General features: G+C 44.6%; 1 protein-coding gene across 2 annotated transcripts in view; it reads left to right on the forward strand.

Moving 5' to 3' along the window:
* Nucleotides 1–17,691: 17,691 nt before the first annotated feature.
* Nucleotides 17,692–19,111, forward strand: part of CD247 (CD247 molecule) — a 67,759-nt gene continuing 66,339 nt past the window's right edge. The window contains exon 1 of one of the 2 annotated variants that reach the window (XM_059145970.1): nt 17,692–17,916. In XM_059145970.1, coding sequence (XP_059001953.1) covers nt 17,808–17,916 — 109 coding nt within the window. In that variant the 5' untranslated portion in view covers nt 17,692–17,807. The remainder of the gene's footprint in view (nt 17,917–19,111) is intronic. The other variant, XM_059145969.1, reaches the window with a different exon arrangement.

Here is a 19,111-nt window from a genome sequence, read left to right on the forward strand (position 1 = left end):
GGCAGCGGAGCACAAAATCAGAACTTTTAGAAGTCTGCTCTGGTGAGGTATGTCGCTCTGGTGGCCAAGCAGGGTGTGGAACCCTTGATGTGGTCTCAGGATCCTTAGGGTTCCAGAAAGACCAGGGGTGCCTGAGGGCAGCAGAGCTCCCAGGTATTAGAGTGGGGAAGCCGGCTGCAAAGAGTGAGCCCAGGAGTGGGCTCTAAGCTGGAGGTTGCCATAAACTATGATCCATGGCGCAGTCTAGCCACTGCTCTTTGAGAAGGACCCAAGAAGCACAGAACCAAGGAGAGCCCTTTCCTCCCCAGGAGGAACTGTGCAGGAGCACACTCAGGAGTCTGCTGGGTTTGGAGACTCCAAACAGGGTCATGTGCCACAAGTAGAAATGCTCAGTCACAGGCTCAGTGAGCATGGAGTATGGGCAGAGACCAGGGAGACACGAATGATTGGCCGTTTTTCTCTGAGGATGCACTGAGGAGTGGGGCCCCACGCTCTCAGTTCCAGGGACAGAGATTGGGCAGCTGCCATGTTCATGTTCTTCCTCTAACGCTTTGCAGAAAGCCTTCCAGGAACAAAAGCTACAGAGAGCAAACCTGAGCAAAATACTTAGCCTGGCCCTGGCAAGGACGGTGCAATTCTGACTTGGGCAAAGACATTTGAGAATCAACACAATAGGCCCTTCCCCCAGAAGACCAGCAAGAACATCCAGACAAGACCAAATGTACCAATCAATGAGAACTGCAAAATGCCAGCACTAAGGGAATATAGAATTCATTTAGCATATAGCATAAGCATATAGAATTCATGGCTTTTTTTCCCCCCAATGATTCTTTAACCATTCAACTTTAATTTTTAAAATCTTCTTTTTCAATCAACTTTTAAGTGCCTTTCTTCAATCCTTTTTAATTTTCATTTTTACTGTCATAGTCTATCCCTTCATTGTATTTAACGTTATTTTTGTGTATATAGTTAAGTTTTTCTTTCTTTAAAATTTTGGGATGCTATTTCTTCTAACATACCAAAATGTACCCCAAATCTAGGGTATGGCTCTGTTCCAATCACTCACCTGACCGTATACTCATTTCCACCACCATCCCCCTCAGTTTGGGGTCTCTTCTGTTTAGTGTGTATTTCTCTGGGTTCATTGTTGCTTTTTGAGTATTTTTGTTCTCTTATTCATCTGTTCTTCTCTAGACAGAATGACATGATGGAAAAACTCACCTCAAGAAAGAGAACAAGAGGCAGTATTTACTGCCAGGGACTGAATCAATACAGATATTCGTAAGATGTCAGAACAAGAGTTCAGGAAAAAGATTATAAAGATACTACCTGGGTTTGAAAAAAGCATAGAAGACACCAGAAAATCCCTTTCTGGAGAAATAAAAGAACTTAACTCTAACCAAGTTGAAATAAAAAATGGCTACTAATGAGATGCAATCCAAAATGGAGTCTCTAGGGGTGCCTGGGTGGCTCAGTCAGTTAACCATCTGCCTTTGGCTCCAATCATAATCCCAGGGGTCCTGGGATTGAGCCCCACATTGGGTTCCCTGGTCAGCAGGGAGCATGCTTCTTCCTCTTCTGCTCCCTCTGCTGTACTATCTCTTTCTGTCAAATAAATAAATATATGTTTTTAAAAAGTAGGAAGCTCTAACTGCTAAGATAGATGAGGCAGAAGAGAGAACTAGTGATCTAGAAAACCAAATGATGGAGAATAAAGAAGCTGAGAGAAAGAGAGATAAACAACTACTGGATCACAAAAGACTAATTCAAGAAAGAAGTGATGTCATAAGGTGAAACAATATTAGAGTAATTGGGATCTCAGAAGAAGATGAAAGAGAAAGAAAGGCAGAAGGTATATCAGAGCAAATGACAGCAGAGAACTTACCTACTTTGAGGATGGAAACAGGCATCAAAATCCAGAAGGCACAGATAATTCCCTCAAAATCAGTAAAAATGGGTCAACACCCCAACATCTAATAGGAACATCTTTAAAAACTCAGAGACAAAGAGAAAATCCTCAAATCAGCTTGGGACAAGAGGTTGGTAACCTACAAGAGAAAAACATTAGGTTGGCAGACACCTAGCCACAGAGACCTGGCTGGCCAGGTCTATTCAGGGAACCCAACGAGAAAAATAGGCAGCCAAGAATACTTTATGCAGAATATAAGATGCAAGATGGAGGAGGAGTAGCAGACTGAAATGACATCAGGTCCAAGGAGATCAGCTAGATAGTTATTAAACCGTTACAAATACCTACAAACTCAACAGAAGATAGAAGAGAAGAAGAGCAGCAATTCTAGGAACAGAAAATTGACCACTTTCTGGAAGGTAGGACCTACAGAGAAGTGAATCCGAAATGAAGGGAAGATAAACCGTGGGGGGAGGGGCTGGCCCCCAGCAAGTGGTGGAGCAGCTGAGAACAAAATCAGAACTTTTAGAAGTCTGTTCCACTGAGGGACATGGCTTTTAGAAGTCTGTTCCACTGAGGGACATGGCTCCAGAGGCTAAGTGTGGGTGGAGCCCTTGCAGGGACAGTGTGGTCTCAGATCCTGTTGGGTCACAGAAAGACCGGGGGTATCTGAGTGTGGCAGAGCTCCCGGGTATCAGAGCAGGGAAACTAGCTACAGAGACAGAGCCAAGGAGGAGGCTCTCAGCTTGGGGTTGCCATTAACTGTGATCTGAGGCACAGTTGGGCTGCTGCTGTTCCAGCAGGAACCCCACAATTGGCAGAACTTGGGAGACTCACCTTCCTCCTCTGGGAGGAGTGGTGCAGGGGTACATGGCAGGAAACTGCTGGGTTTGCAGACTCAAAATGGGGCCATGCGCCAGAGATAGAAACGCTCAGTCACAGGCTGGGTGAGCTTGGAGTACAGCCAGAGACCAGGGAGATGGAGGGATTGACTTCTTTTTCTAAGGGCACACTGAGAAGTGGGGCTCCAAGCTCTTGGCTCCTATGGGGCTGGAGATTGGGCAGCCACCATTTTCATTCTCATCCTCCACAGCAGTATGGAAAGTGCTCAGGGAACAAAAGTTTTAAGGGCAGACACTAGCAGATTACTTAACCTGGCCCCTGGCAAGGGCAGCGCAATTCCACCTCCAGCAAAGACATTTGACAATTATGGCAACAGGACCCTCCCACAGAAGATCAGCAAGAACATCCAGCCAAGACCAAGTTCACCGATCAATGAGAACTGTGAAACTCCAGAGCTAGGGGAAAGCAACACATAAAATTCATGGCTTTTTCCCCGTGATCCTTTAGTCTTGCAAAGTTAAATTTTTTAATTTTATTTTTTTCTTATTCTATTATTTTAACTTTTCCTCTTTCCTCTTTTAAAGTTTTTTAACTAGTTTATTTTAACATGACCTTTCTTTTAAAAATCTTTTAAAATCATCATTGTTATAGTCAGATTTTAGCCCTTCATGGTATTTAACCTTATTTTTTGTATACATATGTTTTTTTTTTTTAAATGTTGGGATACAATTTCTTCTAATAGACCAAATATACCCTAAATCTAGCACATGGCTTTGTTCTAGTCTCCAGCCTGATCACATTCTCTCCTCTTTATTTTTAGTTTTTCCAACCAACTTATCTTACCAATTCCTTCTTTAGAAATTTTTTAAAATTTTCATCCTTACAGTCATATTCCATCCCTTCATCATGTTTACCCTTCTTGTGTGTGTGTGTGTGTGTGTGTGTGTGTGCGCATTTCTCTTTCTTTCAAAATTTGGAAGGTAGTTTCTTTTGAGAGACCAGAATACACCCAAAATCAAATGGGTGGCTCTGTTCTATTCACCAGATAAATATATATACATACATATGCATATATATATTTTTTTACTTTTTCCCTCCTTTCTTCTCCCCCACCCAAGTTTTGGTTCTCTTCTGATTTGGTTAGCATACATTTTTCTGGGGTCTTTGCCACCCTTTCAGTATTTTATTCTCTCATGCATATATTCTTACCTGAATAAAATGACAAGGTGGAAAAGCTCACCACAAAAGAAGAAGAAGAAGAAGAAGAAGAAGAAGAAGAAGAAGAAGAAGAAGAAGCATTACCAATGGCTAAGGACCTAATCAATACAGACATTGGTCATATATCAGAACTAGAGCTCAGAATGACAATGATCAAGGTGCTAGCTGGGCTTGAAAAAGGTATGGCAGATACTAGAGAAACCTTTTTTGGAGAAATAAAATCCCTTTCTGGAAAAATAAAAGAACAAAAATCTAATGAGGTTGAATTCAAAAAAGCTATTAATGAGGTACAATAAAAAATGGAGGCTCTTACTGCTAGGATAAATGAGGCAGAAGAGAGAATTAGTGATATAGAAGACCAAATGACAGAGACTAAAGAAGCTGAGCAAAAGAGAGACAAACAACTACTAGACAATGAGGGTTGGGGGAGCCAGATGGTGGATATTATGGAGGGCACACATTGCACGGAGCACTGGGTGTGGTAAAAAACAAAGAATTCTGTTACACTGAAAAGAAATTTTAAAAAAATGAAACAATATTAGAATAATTAGGATCCCAGAAGAAGAAAGAGAGAGGGGGCATAAGGTATATTGGAGTGAATTACAGTAGAGAATGTCCCTAAGATGGCAAACGGAACAAGTATCAAAATCCAGGAGACACAGAGAATCCCCCTCAAAATCAATTAAAAATAGGTCCAAATCCCATCATCTAACAGTAAAACTTACAAGTCTTAGTGACAAAGAGAAATTCCTGAAAGAAGATTGGGATAAGAAGTCTGTAACATAGAATAATAGAAATATTAGACTGGCAGCAGACTTATCCACAGAGACCTATCAGGCCAGAAAGAACTGGCATGATATATTCGGAGCACGAAATAAGAAAAATATGCAGCCAAGAATATTATATCCAGCTAGGTTATCATTGAAAATAGAAGGAGAGGTAAAAAGCTTCCAGGACAAAGAAAAACTAAAAGAATTTGCAAACACCAAACCAGCCCTACAGGAAATATTGAAAGGGGGGCCTCTCAGCTAAGAGAGAGTCTTAAAGTAACAGACCAGAAAAGAACAGAGACAATATACAGTAAAAGTCATCTTACAGGCAATACAATGGCCTAAATTCATGTCTTTCAATAGTTACCCTGAATGTAAATGGGCTACACAGCCCAAACAAAAGACACAGGGCATCAGAATGGATTTAAAAACATGACCCAGGACACCTGGGTGGCTCAGTGGGTTGAAGCCTCTGCCTCCAGCTTGGGTGATGATCCCAGGGTCCTGGGATCAAGCCCTGCATATGGGCTCTCTGCTCAGTGGGGAGCCTGCTTCCCTTCCTCTCTCTCTGCCTGCTTCTCTGCCTACTTGTAATCTCTGTAAATGAAAAATATAAATGAAAAAAATATTTTAAAAAAATTAAAAAATTAAAAATAAAAAAAATGACCCATCAATAGGCTGTCTGCAAGAAACTTATTGTAGAATGAAAGACACCTCCAGATTTAAAGTGAGGGGGTAGAAAACCATTTACGCTAATGGACATCAAAAGAAAGCTGGGGTGACAATTCTTATGTTAGATAAATTAGATTTTAAGCCAAAGTCTATAATAAGAGATGAGGAACGATACTCTATCATATTTAAATGGTCTGCCCAGCAAGAAGATCTAACAATTTTAGATATTTATCCCCCTAAAATGGGAGCAACCAGTTATATAAACTAATTAATAACAAAATCAAAGAAATATGTCAACAACAATACAATAACAGTAGGGGACTTTAACACCACTCCCACTGAATTGGACAGATCATCTAAGCAAAAGATCAACAAGGAAACAAAGGCTTTAAATGACACACTGGACCAGAAGGACATCACAGATGTATTCAGAACATTCCACCTCAAAGCAACAATATACACATTCTTCTCTAGCACAAATGGAGCATTCTCCAGAATAGATCACACCCTGGGTCACAAATCAAGTCTCAGTTGCTACCAAAAGATTGGGATCATTCCCTACATATTTTCAGACCATAATGCTCTGAAGCTAGAACTCAGTCACAAGAGGAAAGTAGGAAAGAACTCAAATATGTGGAGGCTAAAGAACATCCTACTAAAGAGAATGAATGGGTCAACTTGGAAATTAAAGAATTGAAAAAATTCATGGAAACAAATGAAAATGAAAATATAACTGTTCAAAATATGTGGGACAGAGCAAAGGCAGTCCTGTGAGGAAAGTATATACAATACAAGTCTTTCCCAAGAAATAAGAAGGCTGGGGCGCCTGGGTGGCTCAGTGGGTTAAAGCCTCTGCCTTCGGCTCAGGTCATGATCTCAGGGTCCTGGGATCGAGCCCCACATCGGGCTCTCTGCTCTGCAGGAAGCCTGCTTCCTCCTCTCTCTCTCTCTCTCTCTCTGCCTGCCTGTCTGCCTACTTGTAATCCCTGTCTGTCAAATAAATAAATAAATAAAGTCTTTAAAAAAAAAAAAAAAGAAAAGAAAAGGAAAGAAATAAGAATGGTCTCAAGTACACAACCTAACCCTACACCTAAAGGAGCTGGAGAAAGAACATCAAAGAAAGCCTAAACCCAGCAGGAGAAGAGAAATCATAAAGATGAGAGCAGAAATTAATGAATAGAAACCAAAGAAACAGTAGAACAAATCATCAAAGATAGGAGCTGGTTCTTTGAAAGAATTAATAAGATTGGTAAACCCCTCACCAGACTTACCAAAAAGAAAAGAGAAAGGACCCAAATTAATAAAATCATGAATGAAAGAAGCAAGGTCACAACCAACACCAAAGAAATACAGTTATAAGAAAATACTATGAGTAATTATACACAGCAAATTTGACAATCTGGAAGAAATGGGTATATTCCTGGAGATATATAAACTACCAAAACTGAACCAGGAAGAAATAGAAAACATGAACAGACCCATGCCCAGTAAGGAGATTGAAGCAGTCATCAAAAATCTCGCAAGAAACAAGAGCCCAGTGTCAGACGGCTTCCCAGGGGAATGCTACCAAACATTTAAAATAGAATTAATACCTAGTCTCCTGAAACTGTTCCAAAAAATAAAGATGGAAGGAAAACTTCCAAACTCATTTTATGAGGCTAGCATTACCTTGATCCCAAAACCAGACAAAGACCCCATCAAAAAGGAGAATTACAAACCAATATCCTTGATGAACACAGATGCGAAAATTCTCACCAAAAAACTAGCTAATAGAATCTAACGGTCCATTAAAAGGATGATTCACCACAACCAAGTGGGATTTATTCCTGGGCTTCAATGTTGGTTCAACATCTGCAAATCAATCAATGTGATACAATACATTAATAAAAGAAAGAATAAGAAACATATAATATCCTCAATAAATGCTGAAAAGGAACTTGACAAAGTTTCATGATCAAAACTCTTCACATTGTAGGCATAGAGGATACATACCTCAATATCATCAAGCCTATCTATGAAAAACCCACAGCAAATACCATTCTCAATGGGGAAAAACTGAGAGCTTTTCCCCTAAGGTCAGAAACACAGCAGGGCTGTCCACTATCACCACTGCTATTCAACATAGTACTAGAAGTCCTAGCCTCAGCAATCAGACAACAAAGAGAAATAAAAGGCACCCGAGTCAGCAAAGAAGAAATCAAACTCTCACTCTATGCAGATGATATGATACCTTATATGGAAAACCCAAAAGACTCCACTCCAAAAGCTAGAACTCATACAGGAATTCAGTAGAGTGTCAGGATATAAAATTAACACACAGAAATAAGTTGCATTTCTATACACCAACAACAAGACAGAAAAAAGAGAAATTAAGGAGTCAGTCCCATTTACAATTGCACCCAAAACCATAAGATACCTAGGAATAAACCTAACCAAAGAGGCAAAGAATCTGTACTCAGAAAACTACAAAGTACTCATGAAAGAAATTGAGGGAGACACAGAGAAATGGAAAAACGTTCCATGCTCATGGATTGGAAGAACAAATATTGTGAAAATGTCTATGCTCCCTAGGGCAATTTACACGTTTAATGCAATCCCTATCAAAACACTATCCATTTTTTTCAAAGAAATGGAACAAATAATCCTAAAATTTATATGGAACCAGAAAAGACCCCAAATAGCCAGAGGAATGTTGAAAAAGAAAACAAAAGTTGGTGGCATCAGAATTGCAGACTTCAAGCTCTATTACAAAGCTGTCATCATCAAGACAGTATGGTACTGGCACAAAAACAGACACATAGATCAATGGAATAGAATAGAGAGCCCAGAAATGGACCCTCGACTCTATGGTCAACTGATCTTTGACAAAGTAGGGAAGAATGTCCAGTGGAAAAAAGACAGTCTCTTCAATAAATGGTGTTGGGAAAATTGGACAGCCACCTGCAGAAAATTGAAACTGGACTATTTTCTTATACCACACACAAAAATAGACTCCAAATGGATGAAAGACCTCAATGTGAGACAGGAATCCATCAACATCCTTGAGGAGAACACGGGAAGCAACCTCTTCAACCTCAGCCATAACAACTTCTTCGTAGAAACACCACCAAAGGCAAGAGAAACAAGGGCAAAAATGAACTATTGGGACTTCATCAAGATCAAAAGCTTTTGCACAGCAAAGGAAACAATCAGCAAAACCAAAAGACAAGTGACAGAATGGGAGAAAATATTCACAAATGGCATATCAGATTAGGGGGTAGTATCCAAAATCTGTAAAGAACTCAACAACCAAAGAACAAATAATCCAATACAGAAATGGACAGAGGACATGAACAGACATTTCTTCAAAGAAGACATCACTCAGTATCAGGGAAATACAAATTGAAACCATAATGAGATACTACCTCACACCAATCAGAATGTCTAAAATCAACCAGGAAATCTGTCAGGAAACGAAAGATTTGGCAAGGACGTGGAGAAAGGGGAACCCTCCTACACTGTTGGTGGGAATGTAAGCTGGTGCAGCCACTCTGGAAAACAGTATGGAGGTTCCTCAAAAAGATGAAAATAGAGCTACCCTATGACCCAGCAATCACATTACTTGGTATTTACTGTGAAGATACAAATGTAGTGATCCGAAGGGGCACATGAACCCAACTGTTTATAGCAGCAATGCTCACAATAGCCAAACTATGGAAAGAAACTAGATGTCCATCAACAAATGAATGGATAAAAGAGATGTGGTATATATATACAATGAAATACTACGCAGCCATCAAAGAAATGAAATCTTACCATTTGCAACAATGTGGTTGGAAGTAGAGGGTATTATGCTGAGTGAAATAAATCAATCAGAGAAAGACAGTTATTATCATATGTTTTCTCTGATATAAGGAATTTGAGAGTCAGGGTGGAGGGTTTGAGGGGTAGGGAAGAAAAAAGTGAAACAAGATGGGATCAAGAGGGAGATAAACCATAAGAGACTCTTAATCTCAAAAAACAAATTGAGGGTTGCTGGGGGGATGTGGGAGGAGGGAGAGGGTGGTTGGGTTATGGACATTGGGGAGGGTCCATTGGGGAGGGTATGTGATAGGGTGAGTGCTGTGAAATGTGTAAGCCTGACGATTCACAGACCTGTACTCTTGAGGCAAATAATGCATTATATGTTAATAAAAATAATTAATAACAAAAGAGAATACTCTATGCAGTTAGGCTGTCCTTGAAAATAGAAGGAGTGATCAAAAGCTTCCAGGACAAACAGAACTCAAACAATTTGTGGTCACCAAATCAGTCTTCCAGGAAATATTGAAAGGACTCCTCTAAGCAAAGAGAGAGCCCAAAAGGAACATAGACCAGAAAGGAACAGAGACCATATACAGTAACAATCACCTTACAGGCAATACAATGGCACTGAAGTCATACCTTCCCAGAGTTATCCTGAATGTAAATGGGCTAAATGACCCAACCAAAAGACACAGGGTATCAGATTGGATAAAAAAGTGAGACCCATCAGATATGCTGTCTGCAAGATTCTTGTTTGAGACCCAAAGACACCTTAAGATTGAAAGTGAGGGGGTGGAAAACAATTGATCATGCTAACAGACATCTAAAGAAAGTTGGGGTGATAATCCTTCTATCAGACAAATTAGATTTTAAACCAAAGAGTGTAATAAGAGATGGGGAAGGACACTCTATCATACGTAAAGGATCTATCCAACAAGATCTAACACTTGTAAATATTTATGCTCCCACCATGGGAGCAGCCTGTTGTAGAAGCCAGTGAATAACAAAATCAAAGAAACACATGGACAATAATACCATAATAGTAGGAACTTTCACACACCCTTCACTGCAATGGACAGATTATCTAAGCAAAGGATCAACAAGGAAATAAGGGCTTTGAATGACACACTGGACCAGGTGGACTTCACAAATATATGCAGAAAATTCCATCACAAAGCAACAGAATACACATTTTTTTCTAGTGCACATGGAACATTTTCCAGAATAGATCACATACTGGGTCACAAATCAGATCTCAGCCAGTACCAAAGGATGGGGACATTCCCTGCTTATTTTCAGACCACAGTGTTTTGAAAATGGAACTCAATTACAAGAGGAAAGTTGGAAAGAACTCAAATACATGGAGGCTAGAGAGCATCCTACTTAAGAATGAATGAGTCAACCAGTCAATTCAAGATGAATTTTTAAGTCATGGAAACAAATGAGAATGAAAACACAACTGTTCAATATCTTTAGGAGGCAGCAAAGGTGGTCCTAAGAGGGAAGTCTATAGCACTATAAGCCTTTCAAAAGGTGTCAAAAAAACAACCTAACCCTATACCTAAAGGAGCTGGAGAAAGAGCAGCATAGAAAGCCTACACCGAGAAGGAGAAGAGAAATAATAAAGATTAGAGGAGAAATCAATGAAGTAGAAACCAAAAGAACAATAGAACACATCAACAAAACTAGGAGTTGGTTCTTTCAAAGAATTAATAAAATTTATATACCCCTGGCCAGACTTCTCCAGAAGAAAAGAGAAAGGACCCAAATCAATAAAATCATGAAGGAAGAAGGAGAGATCACACCCAACACCAAAGAAATACAAGCAATTATAAGAACATATGATGACAAAATAAATTTTTAAAAAATACGGTTTCCAAAGTGTTATAAATCAAAGCACAATAAAATGAAATATGCCTGTAAAAACAAACAAACAAAAGCCATATAATGACAACTCTATGCCAACAAATCAAGCAGTCTTGAAGAAATGGATGCATTCCCAGAAATGTAGAAACAACCAAAACAGAACCAGAAAGAAAAGGAAACCTGAACAGATGCATAATCATCAAGGAAACTGAAGCAGTCATCAAAAAATCCCCCAGGAAACAAGAGCCCAGAGCCAGATGGCTTCCAAGAGGAATTCTACCAAACAGTTAAAGAAGATTTAATACCTATTCTGAAACTTTTCCAGAAAAGTAGAACTGGAAGGAAAACTTCCTAACCTCTTGATGTTGCCAGCATTACCTTGATCTCAAAGCCAGACAAAGACCCCACCCGAATGGAAAATTATGGACTACTATCCCTGATGAATATGAATGTAAAAATTATCACCAACATACTAGCCAATACAGTACATTAAAAGGATGATTCATCACGACCAAATCGAATTAATTCCTGGGCTGCAAGTGTGGTTCGGCCACTGCAAATCAATCAATGTAGCATACTACCTTAATAGAAGAAAGAACAAGAACCAAAGATGCAGATGCAGAAAAAGCATTTAACAAATTACAGAATTCTTTCTTGATCAAAACTCTTCACCATGGAGGGATAGAAGGTACACTCCTCCACATCATAAACACCATCTATGAGATACCCACAGCGAATATCATCCCCAATGGGAAAAAACTGAGAGCTTTTTCCCTTCAGGTCAGGAACACGACAGGGATGCCCATTCTCATCATTATTGTTCAACATAGTACTAGAATTTGTAGCCTCAGCAATTGCACAACAAAAAGTAATAAAAGGCTTCCAAATCAGCAAAGAACAAGGAAAACTCTCACCCTTTGCATATAATAGGATACATTATGTGGAAAACCCCAAAGATTCCACCCCAAAATTTCTAGAAGTCACCCAAGAATTCAATAAAGTGGCAGGATATAAAATCAATGCACAGAAATCACTTGCATTTTCTACACCAACAAAGTGACAGAAGAAAGAGAAATTAAGAAGTCCATCCCATATATAATTGCACCCCAAACCATAAGATACTTGGGAATCCATCTAACCAAAGAAGGATCTGTACTCAAAAACTATAGAATAGTCATGAAAGAAATTGAGGAAGACACAAAGAAATGGAAAAATATTCCATGCTCATGGATTGGAAGAACAAATATTGTGAAAATTTCTAGGTTACCTGGAACATTCTACACATTCAATGCAAACCCTATCAAAATACCACCCACATTTTTCACAAAACTGGAATAAATAAATCCTAAAATTAGTATAGAACGAGAAGAGACCCTGAATAGCCAAAGGGATGTTGAGGAAAAAAAAAAAAAAAAAAAAAGCTGGTGGCAACCCAATTGCAGACTTCAAGCTCTATTACAAAGCTGTAATCAACAAGACAGTATGGTACTGGCACATAAACAGACACATGGATCGATGGAATCAGAAAGAGACCCTCAACTCTATGGTCAACGAATCTTCCTCAAAGCAGGAATGAATATCCAATGGGAAAAAAAGTCAGTCTCTTCAACAAACAGTGTTCAGTGTTCAGGATATTGGACAGCCCCATGCGGAAGAATGAAAATGCACCATTGCCTTACAGCACACACAAAAATAGACTCCAAGTGGATGAAAGACCTAAATGTGAAACAGGAATCCATCGAAATCCTTGAGGAGAACAGAGGCAGCAGCCTTCTTGACCTCAGCCACAGCAACTTCTTCCTAGACACATCTCAAAAGGCAAGGGAAACAAAAGCAAAAATGAACTGTTGGGACTTCATCAAGATAGAAAAGTATTGTACAGCCAAGGAAACAGTCAACAAACCAAAAGACAACCAACAGAATGAGAGAATATATTTGCAAATGACATATCAGATTAAGGGATAGTATCTAAAATCTAGAAAGAAACTTATCAAACCCAAAACCCAAAGAACAAATAATCCAATTAAGAGCTAGGTAGAAGGGGCGCCTGGGTGGCTCAGTGGGTTAAGGTGCTGCCTTCGGCTCCAGGAAGGAGCCGGTTGGGGTGCACGCTGCCTCTGTAGGGGTTCCCCCCAAAACAGAAGCTGAATGTGATGCCCACTTTTTTTACTTTTCTCATAAGAGGGAAATCCTCTTCATGTTTCTTCCTGCTACCGGAGCTGGATAATAATGTAGGTCTTTCAAAAATGCCAGGTGTCTTACCATGAACTTTGAGAAATTGGGGGAGACTTGTCCTTGAAAGCTGCTGAGGGAGTACCTGTTAACCATCCTCCAGACACAAAAATCAGCAGACCAGAGGTCATAGGCACCTTCCTCAGCACGTGGAATAAGGACTCCTCCTACCCCAGAAACCTCCTCCTTCACCTCACTGAGGACAACCCACAAGAGCTCAAAGGTACCTCAATTCCTCCTTTCTCCCATTCCTGATGTCTAACCCATCAGCAAACCCTGTGACCTCCATCTTCAATTGGTACCTGGGATAGGACTAACCACTCCTTCCCAGCCACCTGTCTGGCCCACGCTGGAGCCCATCTCTAGCCTGTGAGTGTCTGGAAAAGCTTCATCATTGACCTCCCTTGCCCATCCTCAACCTTGTGTCATCTGTTCTCGACACTGTAGCCAGGATGGCCCCGTAAAACAGGGTCCCATGGGGACACGGCCCCGCAATGGCTTTCTATCACCTTACTGTCACCTCCCTGATATCATGTCCTAAGTCTTGTCTTGTGGCCATATTGCCTTTGTGCTGCTTCTGGACATACCTGGTAGGCTTCTGCCCCAGGGCCTTTGTATATGCTTTGCCTTCCATTTCGATTGCTTCTGATGTGATATCACCCACTTTCTTTAGATCTTGACTCAAGCATCACCTTCCTGGCGAAGTCCCACCTGGTCCCCATGTGAATAGCAAGCACTATCGCGCCCCCACCTTCAGCACCCCAGTCCCGTCTGCTGCTTTCTACTTCCAGAGCAGTTATCACAGTCACCATCTCGGCAACGGGGAAACGGAAGCCTGCATGGATGGTTTAACCTTGGACTCCCTCCGATTTCCCAGTCAGAGCCCTGGAGGAAAAGGTGACCAGAGCTCTTGCACAGCCAGGAATCTGGAACAATGGGTGCCCCTGCTGCACCCTGAAGGCCATCAGGAAACTGAGCCATAAGAGGAATCCACTTGCACATGAAACCTGGAACCAGACACCTTCCTTGATTCCAGGGGAGTGCATCCCCGTCCTCCTCTTGCCTGATAAGCTCACCTGAGAAAGCTGAGCAGAGAAGCATGCCAGGGTCCATGTCTCCCCCCGGCCAAGGTCCTGGGAAACAGACAGCCCTCCTCCCTGTGACAGACGTCCCGCGTCCTCCTGGGCTGGGGCAGAATGGTGCACCTGCCCTCTTTCCTGGGACATCATCTCAGACCAGCCTTGCCACACAGTTTTCAGGAAGGAACCTGCAGCAGCGGCAGCCACCCAGGTTCGGTCTCAGTCTCACACGTGAGACCCCATGTGGACCGAGAGCTTCAAAGGGACTGGTGTGCCGTGTGCCCTTGGAACCTGATGGCGGGAGCTGAGATGTCAGTTCCAAATGAACACGGGCCTCGTCCATACAGCACAGAGGAGCGGAGGATTTCTCAGGGGTGTGGCTCTGGAAGAAGAGCTTCTGCCGGCGGAGTGCACAGATGCCAGGAGAGGACACCTGTGGTGTCTCATCCAAGGAAGCAAGGGGCACACTGGGCAAGAATCCAGAATGCTGCCTGGTGCTGCTTCCCACCAAGCCCCCTGCTGAGATGAGGGCCTGAGAACCCAACGGGAAGCAAGTTTCCTATCACATCTGCAGCAGGAGGGCTGGGCCCTGCTCCCTGCCCCTGGAGCAAACTGGCCCGTGTGTCCAGAGCGAAGGCCACCGCCACGGCTCACACCTCCCAGCTCTGATCTGACTCCCCTGCCAGGCCCACACCTGCTGACATGGTGACTCCTAAGACCCGGAGACTGCTTTCCTCCCCAGCGCACTGCTGCTCACAGAGAAGCCATCTCCAGCCTCAGAAACATGTTTGTTGTTAGCTCTGGAATTCCCTGGGCTTATCTAACTGGTCCACCCACGGGTTCCTTCCAGAACATTCCTCCAATGCCCTCGGGTTTCGAGCCACGTCAAGCTGACCTTCAGAAGGCAGGAACAGGTCCAATGAGGCAGACCAGCCAGTGACTCGGTGTGGGTGTGCGGGAGACCCGGACCACACCCTCCCTGAACACCCATGCTTCCAAGTCCAGGCTTCAAACCCTCACTCGCTGGCACGGAGCACCACGTCAGCAGGAGCACGGCTCTCAAATCTCGAGTCTCCCATTCCTTCAAATCAGAAACCAAGCTCCAGGCACCGCTCCATTTTCCCTTCAGAGAGATAAGGGAAAGAGGAGAATGAAGCCCTCCGTGGGCACAGCTCACTTCCATCCAAATAGAACTCTGTGTTCTTCTCATCCGGGCAGCCCTACGCTGCCCATACTAGTGAGAGACGCCGCAATTCAGTCCTCGTAGATATATCTGACCTTGTGTTTTTCCTTTTGGTATTTGGATCTCAAAGTCAATGTCTATATTGCTTAAAATAACCAGAATAATAACGACGTGGTCACGTAAAGATCTGGGTCTCCATAACCAGACAGCACAGCTCTGGTTCAGATAAGGATGAAGACACAACCTCTTCCCAGGAAGCAAAGCCCAGACCCTCAGGGATCCTGACACGCCTCACGGGTGATGGGTTCCTTTGCTCCGTGGAGTCGTCCGAGCCCAAAGGATGCAGGCGCCCTCCAGGGTTCATTCTGTTTTCTTCATAAATTCCCCAGGTCAAGTCACAAGGGACTCACTGGGTCAGGTTTCAGAGCCCAGGATGGGCCACCAGGTGAGCAGCAGCCCCCGCCCCACCCCTGCCAGGGAAGGCTGACACTGGGAGCACAAGCCTCCCTCCCAGCTCCTACGGAACCTACCCTCCTTCTCCATTTCTCCCCCTCGCAAAGGGCACTGCACCCGGTTACAGCTGTGCTTTACTTTAAAAAATAATTTCTAGTTTTTTAAAGATTTTATTTATTTATTTGACAGAGAGAGACACAGTGAGAGGGAACACAAGCAGGGGGGGCGGGAGAGGGAGAAGCAGGCTTCCTGCTGAGCAGGGAGCCTGATGTGAGACTCGATCCCAGGACTCTGGGATCATGACCTGAGCCGAAGGCAGATGCTTAAGGACTGAGCCACCCAGGTGCCTCTAAAAAATAATTTCTGATATTAGAAAGTGGTTCACAGAAGAGGAAAACATGAACCCCCACAAGGGATCCTTTGACGATTTCAGAAGCCTGCTTTCCCATTGTTTAATTAAATCAGGAAATAACACACAGATCACCCCTCCCACTAGCAGGTCGGCTTGACCTCCATGATGGAAAGGAGAGCGGGAAACACAAGAGGAACAGAGGTTCGGATGCCCTGTCCTTTCCACCATCTAACTTCTGAAACTTCACCCACACTCCGAAAAAGAAGCCTGAACCAGCGTCTCCGCCTAGCAACGCGGGGAATTCTGAACCGGAGGGATGGAGAGACAGGGACAGACAGAGAGCTCATGTGTGTTGCTGAGGCTGGTGGCACAGAAGAAGGTGCCCAGCCCGCTGTCCACCCGGGCCTCCCCTGTCCTCAGCCAGGAACCTGCTCACAGCTCTGACCTGTCATAACTGTCACACAGGGGACCCACGGCCACCCCTGGAGCCAGCCCTGCCCACACCCTCCTGCAGAATGCACTCAGCTCTCCTCCGGGAACCCTGAGCTCCTGGAACTGCTCTGTCTGTCGAAAGCTCCAGATCTGCCCCCCCCTCCCCCTTCTAAAATGACGGTGGCCCAAGGCTTTCATGAGAAAGGCAAGGAGGCTGCCTCCTGAATGGTCACCACCTACTTTCCTCTTCTGTCATGTTTCTCTGCACTCACCGCTCTCCCCGGGCAAGCTGTCAGTCAAGTACCAACGGAGCATGAATGGGCTCTGAGATCCGAGTCTTTCTTGCAGTTTTCCGAGGCCTCCTCATGCAGGAAGGGCCCAGCGTACCCTATCACAGTGTGTTTGAACCAAAAAAATAAAAAAATAAATTTTGGAAAACCGTGTGGTTCAAATCCAGGCCAAGTTTTGATCTGCAACGTTAGATCTACCCCCAGCAATTTGCTTCACAGGGAAGGACGCAGAGGCCCAGAGACGCTCAGTGACTTTGTCCAGGCCACACAGCGGGTAGGCAGCAGGGAAGGGCACCAGAGCCCAGGGTTCTGTCTCTGTGTTTATCCTGGCTCAGGATCCGGGGCTCTGCCCTCTCACCAGCCTCCAGAAGATATGGAAGTCTAGGGAAATGGCAAATGTCCTCACACAGGCAATGTGAGCTCCTATTGGCCTTGGGACTGACTTCACCAACCAAGACAGGAATCGGATAAACATTTGACAAAAGTTCGACCAGAAAAGGGGAGTAAAACAATCGTTAAGTGAGAGAAAAGGCAAAATTTCAGACCCACACCCGCCCCAAACCCTCAAACCTCCAGAGCTTCCTGCCTGTGAACCGAAAGGGGGAGTGTGAGCTTCTTGGCCCCGCTGGCAGGTGTGAGCCTCTCAAAGCCCCATAGTCCTCCACTTCCTGAGGAGGCAGCGGCAGAACAAAGCCAGCGGGCTCCCCTGCTCTCGCGTCCCGGCCATGGCGGCCACGGCCTCGGCGTCCGGGCACCATCCTGGGGGGAAGGACAAGATGGCGTGGAAGGTGCTGGTTTCTCTGGTCTTGCTGCAGGCACAGCTCCCGGTTACAGGTAAGGCCGACGTATCGATGGCAAGGAGCGTCTAGAAACTCTGTGCATGGGTGTGTGTGTGTTGGGGGGACGTAGCGGAGGGCGAGTGAGGAGCTGGAGCGTCTTTGGTGTCCTGTTCTCCCCACGTCAAGGGGCGGCCGAGCCGGGAGGATCCGGCGGGACCGGCATCGGCTCAGGGCCAGCGGCTTGAACACACCTGCCCCAGGGACAGGTATTTCTAGTCATAAAAGGAGAGAGGAAAGCCCACGGGGGGGGAGGGGCGGGGAGGAAGGGGAAGGCAGGCGACTGAGGCAGGCCCAGGGTGCAGCAAAGGACAGCGAGGATCTCGGCAGGCCCGGCACCTCCTCGCTGGCTCCGTCCCTCAGCCCCTTTCCTTCCTCCCTTTCCAACAGAAGCTCCTCTCGGTGGTCAGCCGGGGTCAGAGCACTGGAGGGGCAGGGACTGAGCAGCGGGGTCAGCGGAGGACGGAAGGGGTCTTCCTCGGGGCGCGTGTCCCCACGCAGCTCTGTCATGGCTGCCCCCACGTCCGTGGCCAAGGGCGGCCCCGCGACACACCCATGGCGGGCTTCGTGACTCACCCACCGCCCCTCACTGCGAGCCGCTCTCCGTCCGTCCGAGGCCAGAAAGCTAGAGATGCTGACAGAATGCAGGCACGGATGAGAGGATGTGACCTGTTCCGTCGCCACTGTGACTACCAGCCAACCCTCGCCTTGTTTTAGCTCATGGGAGCCTGGCTTTTCTAGAACCCTTTCACTCCCAGCGTGTGCCCTAGGCCAGGTAATGCGCAGAACATGTGAAAAGAATGAACAAAACAGACTGTCTCGAGGGGTTGGGCCACGGCACTTTTAGAAGAAACGGGACCACCTGTATTTGAATCTGGGGAAACGGGAAGGGTTGTCACCACGAACGACCTTCCTCCCCCTCGCGGGAGAGCGTTTAGCCACCACCGTGGGAGGGCTGGAGAGGCCGTTGGCGCTTCTGCTCCTGACAGGGAACGTGGCACAGCCTCAGCTTGGTGCCTCAGGGGTTCTGAGGACTAAGCGATCGTGGGGATTTCTGTACGATCGCAGCTTTCTTCTCAGAAAAGCCTTTGTCGGGTATGAGTCACATGGCGCTGTGGGGTGAGGGCTCTCAGCAAGCCTGAGGCAGCCCATCCTGTGTGCAGGGGACAAGACGACCACGACAGCCTGTGAGC

This window comes from Mustela lutreola, chromosome 14 (genome assembly GCF_030435805.1).
Source record: "Mustela lutreola isolate mMusLut2 chromosome 14, mMusLut2.pri, whole genome shotgun sequence".
In the NCBI taxonomy this organism is placed as follows: domain Eukaryota; kingdom Metazoa; phylum Chordata; class Mammalia; order Carnivora; family Mustelidae; genus Mustela; species Mustela lutreola.